This window comes from Furipterus horrens, unplaced genomic scaffold (assembly GCF_987537825.1).
Source record: "Furipterus horrens unplaced genomic scaffold, mFurHor1.1.pri manual_scaffold_5, whole genome shotgun sequence".
Classification (NCBI taxonomy): Eukaryota; Metazoa; Chordata; class Mammalia; order Chiroptera; family Furipteridae; genus Furipterus; species Furipterus horrens.
The window spans coordinates 184,457,543-184,475,213 of record NW_028327175.1 but is presented as its reverse complement, the minus strand read 5'-3'; the positions used below and the strand labels follow the sequence as shown (position 1 = coordinate 184,475,213).

The 17,671-nt window shown below is 40.2% G+C and overlaps 1 protein-coding gene across 1 annotated transcript in view; it reads right to left on the bottom strand.

The window, feature by feature from the left end:
- The window catches only part of SORCS3 (sortilin related VPS10 domain containing receptor 3), a 550,161-nt gene that overhangs the window by 11,288 nt on the left and 521,202 nt on the right, over positions 1–17,671 (bottom strand). The window contains exons 20-22 of the mRNA XM_090279550.1: positions 11,754–11,887; positions 5,047–5,170; positions 3,575–3,687 (exon numbers count right to left, since the gene is read on the bottom strand). Coding sequence (XP_090135676.1) covers positions 3,575–3,687; positions 5,047–5,170; positions 11,754–11,887 — 371 coding nt within the window. The remainder of the gene's footprint in view (positions 1–3,574; positions 3,688–5,046; positions 5,171–11,753; positions 11,888–17,671) is intronic.

Sequence of the window (17,671 nt, the reverse complement as noted above, 5' to 3'; positions counted from 1 at the left end):
AATGAAGCTAAAATACTATTACAAGTGATTTTCAAATTATTGTTTGCTAGGAACATGTGCAAAAGCTCCCCCTATATTTTCTGTTTTTCTGCACTTAGAGAGTTCTGGCTAAAACATGAACAGACTGTCTGCAAAGGAGAAGTAAGAAGTTATAAACAAACCTGGGAGAATGGAAATGGAAGAAAAAGGCAAAGCAGCACTGGTTTTCACTTACTAAAGCAGGATTTTTGATCAACTGAAAATAGCTAATATTGGTGAGGCTTCAATTAAGAGGTTCCCTCATTTGTTGCTGGCAGCACTAAAATTGGTACGTATTGCCAATTTGTTTTCCAAAAGACTTTGAGGCCATAAAAATTTTCAGACCCTTCATTCAATTACTGTAACTTGGAGTGTTTGTCCTAAAGAAATGTTCCAAAATACAGAAGTAAGGCATATGCAGGAAGAAATACTCACATCCTTAGTTGTAATAGCAAACAAGTGAAAAAAATAAGCAAATAATGATATTATTAATCTGATAGAATGTTAACTCTACCATTAAGATGACAATTAGTACCATAAGCCAATACAAAAAAAAAACAACAAAAAAACACTTATGATAGCTGCATTCTGATCTATTTCCTTCTATTTCCTTGGTTACGACTCTATAAAAATAAAGATGCATGGGAATAAAAAAGCAAAACAAAACGCTTAAAGTTATGTTAAGATGCTGAGATGGTGAGTTAATTTTTCTATTCTTCAGTGTTTAGTAAAAGCATTATATTGCTTTATGATAAAAACTTAAAAGGAAGCTTCCATCTGAAAGCATATTCCTAAAGAAAACAAAACTCTGCATTTTCCCCTATAAAGATGATGACTAGTCTTCCCTATGTGTCTCCTGAAGGTCTTTCATCTGGAACAACACTTCCTCTTGTGCCGATTTAAAAATGACAACGTAGTTTTTGATTTGGCAGAAATACCACCTCCTTTATAATGATCTCAGCTTCTCTCCCTGTGCCCTCCCAGAATACTACCTCCACCTCATTGTGGGGACTTGGATCATGTTTCCTGTGAGAGGTGAGTACGCCCATCAGTACAGCCCTTTCTCTGATAGCCTCTTAGCGTCTGTTTGCCCACACCTTCCTGAGGGGCTCTGTGGTCACCCCACTGTTCAAAAGATGCCCGACAGGGTAGAGACTCAATAAGTAGTTGCGGGATTGAATACAAGTGGAGGGGTTCATTGTTGCCCATTTGCTCAGCTCTGGAACTAGGCATAGAAATTGGAGTTGACTCTTGGAAATGTGACAACAAAGATTAAGAGAGTCAGCTTGAGAAGTAATAAGCAGTAATCAGAGACCTAAAGAGCCCACCAAGCAGAGAGGCCTCGCCTTGGGACCTTAGCTGGCTTTGCCAGAGGCCTCAGTATAGCATGCTGGAAGTCTCCGTGGCCAGGGGTGTGGGGAAGGAAGGCCTTATCCTAACCAGTCAGAGGAAACAAGTCTCCAGGGACCAGGCTGAGAACAAAATGCAGACAATTACCCCACAGAATGAAGTGGCTAAGCCTGTGAATACCGTGGCTGGTGTGACCCTTTGTCCTAGGGAACTGTCATCTTGAGGAGCATCAATCAGTCAGTTAGGGACCTTGGAGGGATCTTGGAGCTATGTGTCTAGAGTTAATCTCATCCAAAGGGACACATGAGTGATTTGTCTTTGAGATATTTAAGACTGAGCTATCAACTATGGCTGGTTATTATTATTTATTAGGACTATTATTATAATTACCAAGTTATTTATTTGAAAGCTTATATGTTTTTAATAAATAAAATTATACAAAAGACAACACAATTCTGGATATTTCAGAGTCAAAAGTCATCTAAGAACAGCCTCATTGTTATCTCTTTTTATGAACACAATTTCTTTGTCAAAAGATTTCAGGCAAAGTTCATCCTGTAGGAATGCTCTCATGTCATTCTCTTTTGCTTATTTTTCTTCCTTTATATCAGTTCTTTCTCCATGTCTGTCCCTGGAGCTTCCTCTTGTCTTGGGAAGCATCAGCATCCATGTCTGTCCTTTCCCATACCCCCACAAAGGGGATTGCCTCAGCTCCCACATCTCTGCCTCCAGCTGAAACTTCTGCTTGATCTTCAGATCTATATTTTCAGCTCTCCTGGTTATCTTAACCCAATTGTTCCTCATGTCCATCAAATCCTTACGGTTCCACAGCATGTTTCTCCTACATAGTCCCCATCCTGATTAATGGCAAGGCTTTCTCTCGCCTACTCTTTAATCAGAGACTCTCTCTCCCTCTCATCCACACCACATTTTATAAGTCACCAATTCTATTGTTCAATATCCCAAGCAGCCTTTGAATCCTTCCTCTTCAGGATTTTCTTGTCTCTGGCTAGGATAACTGTGGTAATATTATAACTAGTCATCTTTTGTGAAATCCCTCCCCTGCCATATTTACTTCCTACCTGAGAACCCATCCGCTGTATTGCTACCAGAATGGATACCTGAAATATAAATCTATTGTCAGGAATCTTTACTAAAATAAAAAACAATACATCTCACACTTTCCAGGGCCTATAAGTGGTATATCAAACTCCTTCTAGTTTCTCAGACCCTTCGTAATATGACTTACCCATCCTAGCTCACCATTAGCTACCCTTGCTCTTAACACCTAAAGACTGGCTACACTAAGTCTGCCATTTTCCAAATATACTGTGTTCTTTCAGTAGTCTACAGCTTTGCACATGCTGTTCATTCTACCTAAAAGATACCATCCTAACACTATTTATCTTTTAAAATAGTCCAAGTATTTACTACAAAGACCATTCTGATAGTCTGTCAGTACTTACTGAATCACCAATATGTGCTAAGTTTGCACTGTTCTGAATAAAGTGAATCTCACCTCTCTCCATGACCTTTTGGTATGCTGGCATGCCCTCAGCACAGAACTAGCTGCATATTAGAACTGACCATGTTTTATTCATCATTCTATTCTAGGGCCTAGCTCTGAGCAAAGAGTTAACACAACCCTTTCAACTTTCTCTGACCTTGGTTAATGCTCTAAAGTCTGCTGGAATGCTCTGTTTCCTGGCCCATTGCCTTCTGATCACCACATATGGCCAACAGTGGTCTCAGAGTCTAATGATTAAGAAAACCCTTTTGGTGAACAAAAAGCCAGTCAAGTGAATGATATTAGTATAGACTCAATAAGTGCTCCTCATTACTTTATTAAAGGGATCAAGTTACTATCTTAGAAAAAAACTGGGATAAATATGGGCCCAATTTCCATCCTCAAACATTGGTCTTGGTCTCTCTCTCTCTCTCTTGCTCTCTCTCTCTCTCTCTCTCTCTCTCTCTCTCTCTCTCTCTCTCTCTCTCTCTCTCTCTCTCTCTCCCTCTCTCTGTCCCCTCACTCCACCCTCTACTCCTCCATCATTACTTCATTCCTTTCATTCTTTTCTCCCTTTATTTTTACAGAAAATCCTCATTGAACTACAGAATAGTTATTTTAATACATGAAAATGTGTTCTGGAAGACACCATCTGGCTCTTTATTCATAAAGATTTAAGCAAATATAAAGCCAACTTACTTTAACCAGAGCTCTCTTGATGACATTGCCAATATCTTGCCTCCACTCTGGAATGTCAGGATTGTGGTAATCCAGATTAGGAGAGAATGATAACAGCTGGGACTGGAAGTATTCTGCAAGAAGAGAGAGTGTGTGAGTGATGCCGGGAGAGGATGTGATAGGCAAGAACACTCCACAATCACCATGTTTTAGGGAAAGGGGCTGCTCTTTCATGCAGCCTCAACTATAATTCCTTCATTTCAGCCTGTTCCTTGGTCTTTGAAAGAAAGTGGGATTTGATGACTGGAAGTAGATTTTATATTCCTACTATTTTTCTTAGTTCCTAAAATCTTAAGCCCCTCTTGTAAAAGAATATTACCTGAAATAAAACATAAATATAAAATCCCCAAAGAAAGAGACTTTTGCTAGTGTAGGTGGTGTCATGTTGAGCCAGTGATAACGCATTAACAAGTTGGGGTTAATGAGAAGAAAATCTTTTGTTCTTCTCTCATTTCCTTTGACCATCCTGCTAGCATTCCTGCAGAGGGGTAGAAAGTAGATGGAAACCCTGGATCTAGGGTGTGGGTAATGTTCAATTTCTTGACCTGGTCAGTGGTTACACAGCTTTGTTCACTTTGTGGTAGTTCATGAAGCGAAAACACTTACGATGTGTACTTTTCTGTGTTATACTTACACTTAAATAAAAATGTTTAGTTAACCAAATCTTCTAGGTGCCCAATGAGAGAGCCTGAGTATCATGTTTGCAGTAGACACAGGAAAAGGCCAGAGAAGCTAGTTCAACTTTCTAGAAAACCCCTGATATAGTAGCTGTGCTCAGGGGCTTGGGGGGGGGGGGGGGTTGTGTGGGATGGTGGAAAAAGCACAATTTTATTTAAAATAAATTTAAAAATTAAGAATGGTTTTCCAGGATTGAGGACAGGATACTGGCCCTTTTTACCACTCTGCTCCATCCTTATATTCTTAGCCTTTGCAGCCAATGATGTTAGAATCTCTACCAATTAAAAAAAAAAAAAAGGTTATCTGTAGTTCATTTCAGTCCCTGAGCTCTTCAAGGTCAGGTATCATGACTCCTCTAACTTTTGAAATCACAGGTCCCCATCCCCACAAAGACTGGGTACTATATGTGTGTTGTAGATACCTCAACAGGACATCAGATCTAGATACTTCTATGACAGTTTTCCCAGCTTAGTATCATTTCAACTTACGATAAGTCTCTAGCTAAGGAGACCATTAGGCTGTGATGCAGGCACATCCCAGAAAACAACTAATGCCTGTCTGTGCCCTGCTTCTCTTATAAGCCCTGCCTGTATTCAGGAACAAGGTAGGGAAAAGGTCTGGCTATCTCTTGTGGGTATGCATAATTTTCCCACAGCCTGGTGAATTTCCAAAGCAGTCAGCAGTTGTTACTAGGGTGGATAGCGGGGATAGGCTGGGTAGGAGGAGGCATCACAATGACAATTTTCAGGGCTTACCATGAACTGCAATATCTTTTGTGTCCTGGATGAGGGCATTCCCAGCAGCCACCTGAACAGTGATCGTGTTGGTTCCCTCTGCAAGGAACATGAAGGAAATGCTGCTGTCCAAGGTGATGAGGGGCTAAATAGAATAGAAAGGCCAATGTTAATCATCTGTGTGATACAAGGTTTCCTCCTTTCCTGTAGATTTCAGACTGTCAAAATCTGCATAGCATTTGCATATCTCGGAGGGATCCTAACTTGAAGAAGGAAAAAAGAAAATTACACAGCTTCCCCAAACTGTGATTATATCCAGTATCCAAGAAGATTATTAGTAACGTCAAAATACACTGTTAAATGTTAATCTTGAAAGATGAAGACTGGACACCTTGTCATTCCTTTCCTTCTCCTGAGACAAAGTAGAAGCAAGTTTTGTAACCTATTTCTATTGGCCATGGAAATAGTAAATCATTTCTCTTCTCCAATATTCCATGTTGCTTGCTCTTCCTGTATTCCATTGTAGTATAAGACTATTCAGAGAAATGACTGTATTTTATTGATTTCTATATCACCCACTCTTAGCACACTGTTACACAGATAGCAGAATATATATAGAAGTTGGGTGCCCAGTCATACTACTGGATTTTTATTTTATTACATCTGTGTTTTCCATTACAAGCCATTTCTAAGATTTTAATAGGTTGAGAAATGTAAACATACATATCTGCGATCATTTTTAATCTTTTTTCATCTTGTTTTATTTTCCTTACCGTTGCAGATGAGGTTTTGTCTAGGATAAAAACAGAGAATAATTCTCTTTTCCCTGTGAATTAGGATCTTAATAAAATCTGGAGCTTATTGGAGAGAAGAGAATGAAGATCTTGAGATTAAGGTGTCACTATTCAGTGGTCATCTTGAGGTCAGCACCCTGTCAAGTTCTCCGGGCTTGCAAGGTAAGACTTAATGGAGGAGGCTTCTCTAAGGCAACTCATAAGGAGAAATCACAAGCCCAGGTGAGCAGTGCCCCTCCCCTATCTATGCCAGGACAGCAATGGGATACAGGGTAATAATGTAGTCATTTCGGGTGCAGAGAGCTTGAAGGGTGGGTGTCAGCCAGTACTCACACACCGAACACATGCATCTTGACTGAACATGGCTTGAATGTGGGGGCCAGAACCCTGCAGAGGCTCAGAGATGTGGCTTTCAGACAGAGTCCCTGCTGCAAGACAGGAATTCCTTTCTAGCTCAGAATTTTCAGCTGTGCCTGTGAAATAACAATCTGGTTTCTTCTGCTTTAAAATTCTCTATAAGTAGTAGATATATGGACATTCGCTATAAAAATTTTTCAACTTTAGTGTATATCTGGAGTTGTTAATAATAAAATATTGGGAAAGAAACAAAAGCAAAAAGGAATAATCAAAGTGCTTTTATTTTCCTGACTCCATGAATTCCTGCCTCTGACCACGACTGTATTATGTTGCCCTTCTGTTTTGGCATGACTGGCCTCAGCTATCTCTCACCTCTTTCCTGCCTCTCGCCACCAGGGTATCTTTCTTTCTTCCTTAATAGTTGGTTCTTCAGGGAAGAACTTTGTCATCTTCTTTAGTTCTCAGTGGTCTGTATGGACCCCTTTCCTTTCTCTGCACCCCCCTCTTGTCTTAGATTCAGGTGGTTGGTGCTATGCTGGGCAATGACATTCCTTTCTGAGGGGACTGGAATACCTCTTATCCCAGCAGATTTGATCTTCTCATCTAGTTGCTTCCCTAGGAGATCCAGGGGCCAAGCAAGGATGCAGGACAGCAAGACAAGGGAATGCTGACTGAGGTGGGAAGGACAATGCCATTCCATAGCCAGGCAGGGCCCTGAGCCACAGCCAAGGTAACATTTGGTCTCTGGGAGGCAGGCCCCAGGCTTTGGTGCTGGGGAAATAGCAGGAGCTAATTTCATTTTCCAAATTGCTTTTGCTTTTCATCAGCGCTTAGGACATCACAGCTGATATCACCGTCCATGCAAAGCCGAAACATTCAACAGGATCCTGGAGCCCTTTGTTGGTCACCAATATCTAGTGCACAACGCTAAATTAAATCAAGTATTTAAGGTTCATTTACAGGATCTATTAGGCAAGCAGACGTTTTTTATTAAAGCCAGACCTCTGTTAATCCCAGCAAACTGGCTGTTCAGAGCCCCACAAATCCAACAGGCGGTCAGCCGATTGACTTCTCTGTCTCTGTCCAAGCTGCAGAGCCAGCCCACAGCAAGGCTGCTTAGAATAACACCTCATGTCCTGCCTAGGCTGAGCCCTATACCCCTTCCCAAAGAGAATCCCTCATGTGTGACAGGTTACATATTATCCACTGAGCCCAGCAAGAAATTGACAAAGCTCTGAGTGACTATATAGCTGAGATTTCCACTTGACCAATGAATGAAATAGGGAACTTTGGGGAAATCTCTGGATGCAGCCTATACCAGTTTGCCAGACACAGTATGTCAAGTTAGTATTGAATATAATGCAATGTGTACAATTTCAATGTATACCTTCATGAAAACTGCCATTCTCAAATTGGACAGGCTATACAATCAATATTCTTGCCTTACTTAAAACCTTCAGCAGATTATATGGTAATGTGCCAGAAGTGCTTATCATTTAAAGTATAAAAGGCAGAATATGTAATGTGAATATACTATAATAAAAACTATATAAAATCTCCAAAATGCATACAAAAACAGAAGGAAAAAAAGCAAAATGGTATGTATAGAATATTATCTGTGACTTTATAGAGTTAATGTGAAAATTCAGTTTGGAAAAAAGGTTCTCAAATGTGTACAAACACACACACGTCCAAAAACTCCTCAAAAGTGCCTCAGTGTTTAAAGTATCACTGTCCATGAATCTGGTTCTACTTTCCATCATTCTATCCTAAATCTGAATTTCTACAACAAAATAAAAATCTTCCATTTATGTCATTCAACGCCACCCATTATCTATCCTCCTACCTTTTATTATATTCTCCATTCTGCTTATGTTTCTGAATCCTCTGGCTGTTTGAATCAGTCTACAGCCTACACCGAATACAACCATGCCCAAAGCCTTACTTACATGCAAATTCCTTTCCTTCCCCTCTGCCTCAGTTCTATTGCTCTTTCAATGCCGGCTTAGGCCCAGCTTCCCACAGGACTGACTCCATAACCAACAAACTCTGTGCCCAGCGCCCTAGGCTGCTGGACGGGGCCAGTAATGGTACATTCTTAAGTATAGTACCTTATAGTATCGTTACCTTACAGTATCTATAGTATCTATGACCTCACAATAGCTTTTCTTAGATGCAAACCTCCTATTCTCAAATATATTATATTTCTTGAAGTCAACAATTGGACTCTACTCTGCCCAGTATTCCCTACAACATGGAACACAAAATATATGCTCTTGAAGAAGATCCATAGAGCTACTGATTCAGTTTCACATCTCTCACTGATAAGATGGTAGGTATATGAGCCCGTATGTAGATTTCAGGAACGCTTGCTCCCTTCTATTTACTTATATACCACACTTGCTCACCAATCATAATCATTGCATGTGTGTTTATCCTGATTTCTGTGTGCAATGTAATGTCCTTGAAGGTAGAGGCAATGCTGTGTATGTTCTTTGATTCCCAAGTGCACCAAACTGAGGGCTAGACCTAAAGGGTGGGGTATTGATTTATTAGTATTAAGAGAGAATTTAATTCAAATACCTGAGTGAACCTGTCCAATTCACATAGTCACAACACACACACACACACACACACACACACACACACACAAAACCCTACCTTCCAAGCTAATTAGGCTGTTTCCTCTGTAAATTGGACTAATTTCTTCTTTCTCAGTGATGTTCTAATGATTAAATAAACTAATATGTATGAAGAGACTCATACAAAGCAGTACTAGGAATACATACTTAAAATTACTATTAGCTCCGTTTACCGATCAGTTTGCTAGTCAAAGGGAACCAAGTGGCTCTAAAATCGGAGCACTCACTATGACACCAAAAATCCTCATTCATTTCTCAGCCAAAGACGGTGGTCACTGAATTAATTATTGGATATTGTGGCCACCTCAGTATGTTCCTAGCATGCTGCTACAAAAAAGCACTGAAAATGTATCTGTTTCAAATGGACCAAATAACCATTCTTGAAGGTAAGAGGGAAATCTGTGGAACCAGGTCAGACTTCTCACTGAGACGTAGGTGCTGTTGTGCTCTGATACGTTCACATGCTTAGATGCATTCTAAGCACTTTACATACCTTTCCTTACTTGATCCTCAAAGCAATATTTGAGTACAGTTACTACCACAATTACTCTGACACTCTAGAGAACAAAACTGAGGAGCAGAGTAACAATAAGATTTAACTGAAGGCGTACAGCCGAGAAGAATCTGAGTCTGGACTCCAATTCACTTTTGTTTTATTTCAAAACCACTCTATTCTAATGCCTCTCATGTATTATCACTCTCTTGCTTCTTTAGTAACAAAAACCAACTAGTGAGACCTCACAAATCTTGGTATTTGGGCAGCACTTCATGCTCCTGTTTAGAGATGGATAACTACTAATCAAAGGAACACCTCATGTCATTATAAATTAAAAAAAAAAACAAAACTATAATACCCTTCTGTAATTTAAAAATGTCCCTCTCATTACATGGCATAATATAGATTAGATAGATGTATAAACACTTGAAAGAATAAATCAATGTTCATGGATTATATATTAGTATCCTCACTTTAGAGAAATGAACACTGAGCCTTACATCAGGTGATTTGTTCAAGCTAACATAGATAATCATTAGAGAAATAGAACTTAAGACTCACCAATCCCTTTATCCACTTTTCTGGTTATTTATCAAATATTTATTAGATGCTGTCTTGTATTTCAATTCTTAGAATTAGCACTTGAAGAAAAAAAAATGCTGCTGTAGAGAAACACCTTGTGTTAGGTTCCTGGCAGGCTGCTGAGTAAATCCTTGTGTTGATAGTGACCCAGAACTTCCCCTCCTTGCACAACAGTAGTTTCTCAGTAAAAATCATCACTAAATGAACAGTAACAGAAAGAATTCCCTGGCTGAACAGCCAAAACCTCACATCATCAAAGGAGAAATTAACTTAAATTTCTTCTCTTTCTTACTTTCCCCAAATGATTTTTTTTTCCTTCACCTTGCATGTCTGTTGGCTTTTGAAGCAAGATTTTAGACTCTGTAACCTCCATGGGGCAGAGGGATGCACCTAAAGCATCCTGGGGCTAAGGAAGAAGGCAGTATATGGTAGGAGGAAGTTTGGAGACCAGGAGTTTAGGTCTGACTCTACAATTAACAAGCTGTTTGACCCTGGGATGCTCATCTCACACAGGGAGCGCTACTTCTTTAATGTACCAAATGGGGATCTTATTATTTAACCTCCATACCTATTGTCTGGTGATTAATAAGCCCGGAAATGCACATCAGTAGCCTATGCTAAAAAATGAATCTGAAAGTATATAGCATGAATAATGCAATGAGAAGAGGGGCTCTTGGTCCATGAATCTAGTTCTACTTTTTATCAATCTATTCTAACTCCGAGTTTTTAGGACAAAATGAAAAGCATCCATTTAGTGAATACCTAGTGTGTGCCAAACAGATACAGATTCTCTTACTTAGTTTGTGCAACCATCAAGATGACACAGATATTATTCTTTCCAGTGTGTAGCTGAGTGAATTAATGTTGAGTCAAATATCTTGACCTAACTCACATGGCTAGCACGTGGCCATGCTGGACGCTGACCCGTGTTTCTCTGACTCATGTCATGCAGGGGCTGAAGCTCTCTTGTCATCTCGACACAAGCAAACAAAACCAGCATGGTTCCATTCATGTTTTTAAAGAATTACTACACCAGCAATTGAGTATTTGTTACCCCTCTCTTTAGATATTCAGCATTTCCAAGTCCCATATGACAGCTTTCTTAAATTACTTAAAAAACTAAAGGTAGAGACTGAAGGTGAGCAATGCCAATCACATCAAAAAGGCCAAGGGAAGTGAACAGAGAAGAACATTAAGCCCCTGAATGGAGGGACCCCCAGCCTAACTGCTCCCAGATTCTGTTATACAAGTGTGGTTATTTTTTATTTTTTATTTTGATACAAGTGTCACAATCACAAGTGGCTGGGGGCAGGGAGTTCTGCAAAGTCCAGAGTTTGGCCCCTTTAGTACCTTTTTATGTGACTTAGCAACATCAGTGCCATGTCTAACAAGAACCCTGGCCGTCAGAGAACACTTAGTAGGTCTTGATAAAGATTCTTTACATGCACTGTCCCACTCGCTCTACATGCCTAAATTTAAATATCTAATTGACATTTTGAAAATGGAGTTATTTAATCTCAGAAATGCTAAATGACTTCCTTGGTACTATATAGCTAGTGGAAAGTCCAGGATTAAAACAGATGGAGCAAAGGAAGTTTTAGAAATATTGATCACATGAGCAAGAATGACCAGATTTGTATAGTTTCTCAAAGTAGTCTTTGTTCCTTAGGGTTATTTGAACTTTCCCTATTATAATAATGAACTGGGTGTTATGTTGTATTCAGTTATGTAGATTCATAGCTTCATTAAGGACATTCTCTTGCCCACATCCCCACTGTCCCCAACATTCACACAGAAGCTGGAGCCCAGGAGAATTCAGTAGAGATCTAATCAGACACCAGGCAAAAAGAGCCGAACCTTCGTGCTGTTGCCGAACCACCAGAAGTAGGTAAGAGTCCCCAGTTGACTGGGCCACACGACTGCACTGATGTTGACCTCCTTGTTTCTTATGGTGACAAATGGAACTCGGAGATGGACATGCTCCACGGGACCTAAAGGAGCAAGGAAAACAATGTCAGTGTTTAAATTCCTAGAATAAATAGTCAGACTTTATCACTCTCCCAGATTCTTAATCTTAACCATTAGTAACATCATCTACAAGAAAATGAGGATCAAAAACTCACCAATGTTGAGCGGTATGTGTGTATTTGTGTGAATGTGTGTGTGTGTGTGTGTGTGTGTGTGCCTGAAATGCAACACCACCTGTAATAGGAAATTCAAATCAGGCTTCAGAGTTTTTTGAGTGACATTTGAACTGAACTGATTGATACATCTGATAAGTCAAATCACAAATGATTATGAAACTCCAATCCAAGGACAAAACTAATTTACTAGACACTGAGCCAATAATTAGGAAGAAAAACAGCAGTCACTTTCATTTCTGAGTGATTCAGGGTCAATGCACCGCATGGGGGGCTCTTCCATTTATCCTCAATTGTTAATTAGTCCCGTCCCCCTCCGACCACTGGCCATTGTGCCCATCATTGGCAGTACTCAGTGCGTGTCATTCAGGAGCAGGCAAGCTGTTTTACAAAAAAGAAAAAGCCCATCTCCTTCAACTGAAAGAGAAACAAATGTCAGGATCCCAAATAATAAAAAAGCTGTTTGTAACACATTGACTTAACATTTCTTTGTTTTCCTCAGAAAACTGAGATAAGCAGTATCAAGTTCTAAGGTAGGAGAATATACAGGAACATACGCTATGCATAATAAATGAGGATTGCAATTAAATTCATTTCCAAAGTAAAATGAGAAGAGGAAAATGCTAATGGAAAAATGTTAATATCTCAGTGTTGTATTTGTGGGGTAGATATGTTATTATTTAGCTTTCTTTGGGGTTTTCTCCTCCACCTCCATCCCTTCCTCTTTCCTTTTCCTTTTACCCTTCCTTCCTGCCTCCCTCCCTTCTTGCATTCCTTCCTCCCTCCCTCTCTTCCTTTCTTCCTCCCTTCCTTCCTTCCTTAACTTGTTCTCTATTCTTTACTTCCTTCCTTCCTCCTCCTTTCCCTATGTTTTTCCCACTTTATCAAATCCAATTAAAACGTTCCCATTTCCTGTTCACATTAAGGGCACATTTCCCTGGTTTCCACTGATATAACTTGATTAGTGAGAGTGACTAAAAGTCACAATTGCAGCAAGGACATCTCTTTAGCCTGGGTATCTGGAGTGTTTCTAATGGAGGGGCCAGTTTTCAGGCCACCCAACCTTTGCTATTTACATTTTTGAGTATTTTGGAGACAACCCAGTTTAAATTGAAGAAATGACATGAAAACAGATGGATACTTCTCGTTTCTGCTATCGTTCAAATTAGCTATATGTTCATTTCCTCTATCTTATAGAGCCTTGACCTTATGTAGACAATTACCTTGTCCTAAAAATAAGGGACAATACTTACTCTGCCTTCCTTATAAAAATAAGAACGTATGAAAGTAATGTGTGGCTGTTAAAAGTACCATAGAGTTAATTATGGGTTAGCACTATTCCTACACCCACCACCATGAGCACCATAGCATCACTGTTTTGGGGTATTTTTGGACAGATTCCCTCTAAGGACATTGGGCAGTCTTCTGGGTGCCGCTGGGCATATTCAGTGTTATAGGTGAATTTACATTGGGGGAGAGGGTGTTTGAACGTGGACTGATGTCTGGATGATCAGACCAACCAGCTCTGCTTGTCACTATCTAGACTGTGCTCCCCTGAACAGTCAACAAGTCTTCAAGAATCTATGTGTCTACACCCTGAAAATACTCTCTGCCTACAGCTCTCTGACCTGACCCCAGACGTACGGCATGGCAAGGTTTCTTTCAACAAAGAATTTGAACCTTGTCACTGCAGAGGCTTAATTATTATCAACAAGGAAGCCTTCAGTTAATTGTGTATGGTTTCACTGTTGGTGAGAATAAAACACACAAGGTGTGAGAAAACACCAGAAACTTTCACTGCTTGATTGACTTATTTTTAGGAGTTTAACTGATTTCTTTCTCTTTGTTGTTTGTGCTTTATTGATCAGTGGGGAAGAGAATGTGAGACAGTGGGATGTCCATGTCCAAGGAGAGAGATGGAGATCTGTGTCTTATATGAACACCTCAGTCTTTCTCCATGCCCAGATGAAGGTCCCTCATTCTTCCCCACTTCCCCTCAAAGTCAATGCTCCTGCCCTCAGAGGAAAATTTCCTGAAGCCCATTCCCCTGGCCAGCTCATGGGAAGCCTGGGCTTTTCCACAGTTAAGGGATGAGGCCACTGTGGTTTGTGGCTCTACAAATTCTTAATAGCCTGCTGTCATGCAGGGGCCAGGGCTTACATTGTCAGGTGTTTTGATGCCCAGGAAGATAAAAGGAGACCTACCTCTTTCTCGCTAAACTCACAGAAACATAAAAGGGATGGGGCTTCTGTGAATTGAGACACCATCAAATTTGGCCACATTTATTCCAGCTTCAGGACAAGCATGTTTGTATAAATATAATCTCAAGTAACAACAATAGGAAGTAGCTATTTAGCACAAAGAGCCTGAGCCAGAAGCTTCAGGCTCCAACTTAGAGACACACCATAGATCAGGGAGAAGAGAGCTGAAGGGATTCAGGAGAGATCATGACAAACCCCTAAAACCTTCACTGTCAAATAGTGCTCCTTTGGATAAAAATCTAATAATCTGTGTGAGATTGGTTATTATGGGCAGCTAACAACTACTTTTGTTAGCTAATGGCCCAAGGTGAGGCCAAGAGCAGTTTGCACTGTAATAACTGTCTGGTAAATGCAGCCATGATTGATTTGGAGGGAATTATGAGCACGATAAAAGTTTCAAGGAACATTTCCTCCTTCATGCACAAACCCACAGTATAAACCTGTTCCTTGATGTTGTATTTTTTGCCACTAAGACACATTGGTCTTTGCACCCTGCAGACAAGTACTATTCTTGCCACAATTAGAAATAGTGATGCGGCAGGCCCTTGGAGTAGAAAAAAGTAATCCTTTTTCTTTGTCTTCATTTTTAAATGCAGCAGAAGTGTCAGGAAGAAAGTAAATAGGAAGTACTTAATACAGCTGTCCCTTGAACAACATGGATTTGAACTGCGTGGGTCAATTTTAAAAATAATTTTTATTGAATTTATTGGGGTGGTATTGGTTAATAAAATTATATAGATTTCAGGTATATACTTCTGTAATACATTATATGTAAATTTTATTGTGTGTTTACCACTCAACTCAAGTGTCCTTCCATCACCATTTATCCCTACCTTTACCCTCTTCTACCTCCCTGCACCTCCCTTTCATTCTGGTAACCACCATACTGTTATGTGTCTATGTGGGATTTTTTTCTCTGCTTAATCCCTTCACCTTTTTCACCCAGTCCTCCCAGTTCCCCTCCCCACTGACAGCTGTCAGTCTGTTCTCTGTATCTATGAGTCTGGAAGAAAGACATTGAAGAAGATACGAGTAAATGGAAGCATATACCATGTTCATGACTGGCTGGTTTGGCTCAGTGGATTGAGCGTCGGCCTGTGAGCTAAGTGTCGCTGGTTCGATCTTCCAGTCAGGGCACATCAGAGAAGGAAAACTCTGACTCCAAAAAACCTCCGCTGCCTTGCGGCATACCTCTTCAGGGGAAAGGCTAAGGGAGTAAACCCCGACAGAAAATCCGGAGCCGGAGTCCCTAAGGCGGTTTGACGTTGTAGTCAACACCGGCAACTCCTGCGGCGCACCTGAAGCCAAGCTGTATTGACTCCGTCTTTCCCTTGGACCCTTCAGCTGCGAAGAGAGGGGGGGTCTGCTGCATGGGCAACAGCAGACCCTCCATATCACCCTGCCCAGGCTCTGTAGCTTCAGCTTCACTGGAGAGGACACCCAGCGTCATCGCAAGATGTCGATTCAACACGGGAGGAGACAGATACCGTGTCACTCCCGAGTCGGACTGCACAACCATTCTCGGCGGTGCAGATAGACTCTTAAGAAGCTACACCATCGTCTCTCGAGACGGACAGCTGCCGACGATACCATGTTCATGGATTTGAAAGTATAACATCATTAAAATGTGTCCATACTATCAGAAGCAATCTATAGATTCAATATAATTCCTATCAATATAACAATGGTGTGCTTCACAGAACTAAAACAAATATTCTAAAAATTTATATGGAACAAGAAAAGACCCAGAATAGCCACAGGAATCTGGAGAAAGAAGACCAAAGTTGGAAGAATCACACTTCCTAAGAGCAAATCATGAGGGTGGGTTGGGGTGCAAAAACAACTGGAATTTATTTTTTTAAAAAGTTGTGTATTTAAATTTCAGTCACCTTCAATGTACTCTCCATTTGAAGCAATACACTTATTGAGACTTTTTTTCCACTGCTCAAAAACAGTTTTTTAATTCATCAATTCTGATACCTTTTAGTGCTTCTGCTATTTTTTTGTTTCACCCCTTCCACATCTGCAAAACATTTCCCTTTGAGGACTTTTTTCATCCGGAGGGAAAAAAAACAAAAATGTATTTCAGGGTGAGATCAGGTGAATGCGGGGGGGGGGCGGGGGTGGGGGGCAAGGCATGGGGATCATGATGTTTTGGGTCAAAAACTGCTGAACACTCAGCACAGTGCAGGCAGGTATATTTGTAAATCACCCATCAGGAAATGGGCAAAAGTGCTGAAAGAGTCTTCAAAAAAAAAAACTCACTGAGGCCAAAAGCAACTTCTCACAACACCACCAGCTGGCACGCTGATACAGATGGGTTCCTAGAACACTCACCTAGGGAAGCCAGTACTACAAGGGGCCTGGCCTCCAGAAGATAATTCCATTTTGGGGAGGGACTCCCTCTACAAAGGCAATAGTAATCAAAATAGTATGACACTGGCATAAAAACAGACACATAGAACAACTGAATAGCATAGAGTCCAGAAATAAACACATGCCTTTATGGTCAATTAATATTTGACAAAGGAGGCAGAAACATACAGTGGGATAAAGATACTCTAGTCAATAAGTGATGTTGGGAAAATTGAACAATACATGCAAAAAAATGAAACTAGACTACCTTCTTACTTCATATACAAAAATAAACTCAAAATGGATTAAAGACTTAAAAATACAAGTCCATTCATACGTGCATTTTTTCGATAAATATATACATACTGAAAATGTATTTTCTCTCCCTTATGATTTCAATAACATTGTCCCAAAAGTCCAGACTCCCAGAGGAAAGCCAGTGTTCAAAATAAACCGTATTGTTGGCAAAACATTTTAGTCAGAGTGAACTACTCTTATTAGTTAACTGTTCACTAGAAACACTCCCAGGGCCAAGTTCCCAGGTGCTAGTCAAGGACCAGTGTTACAGATCTTTCAACAAGTGGTAATTTCAGGTCTATGTTAACATGTTTTTGCACAGTGTGCAAAAAGTCACTTAGCACCCAGCTTGCACATGGTTAATGTAACCAGCAACAGTAATTAGAGTTGACTCTTAAACAACACAGATGTTCGGGGTGCTGACTCACTGTCCAGTCAAAAACCCATGTATAACTTGACTCCCCCGAATCACTATTACTAATAGCTTAATGTTGACTGTATGCCTCACTGAAACATAAACAGTTGATTGACACATATTTTGTCTATTATATGTATTATGTATTGTATTTTTACAATAAAAGTAAGATTATTAAAGTCATAAGGATGCCTACTTGATCAGAACCCAACAGAAATCATGGACACTAAGTCTCCAATGAGCTTCTCTGGTAGACAGCCCTTTACACAAGCTACAACTCATTACTAGAGGAATTAAGCATGTCCT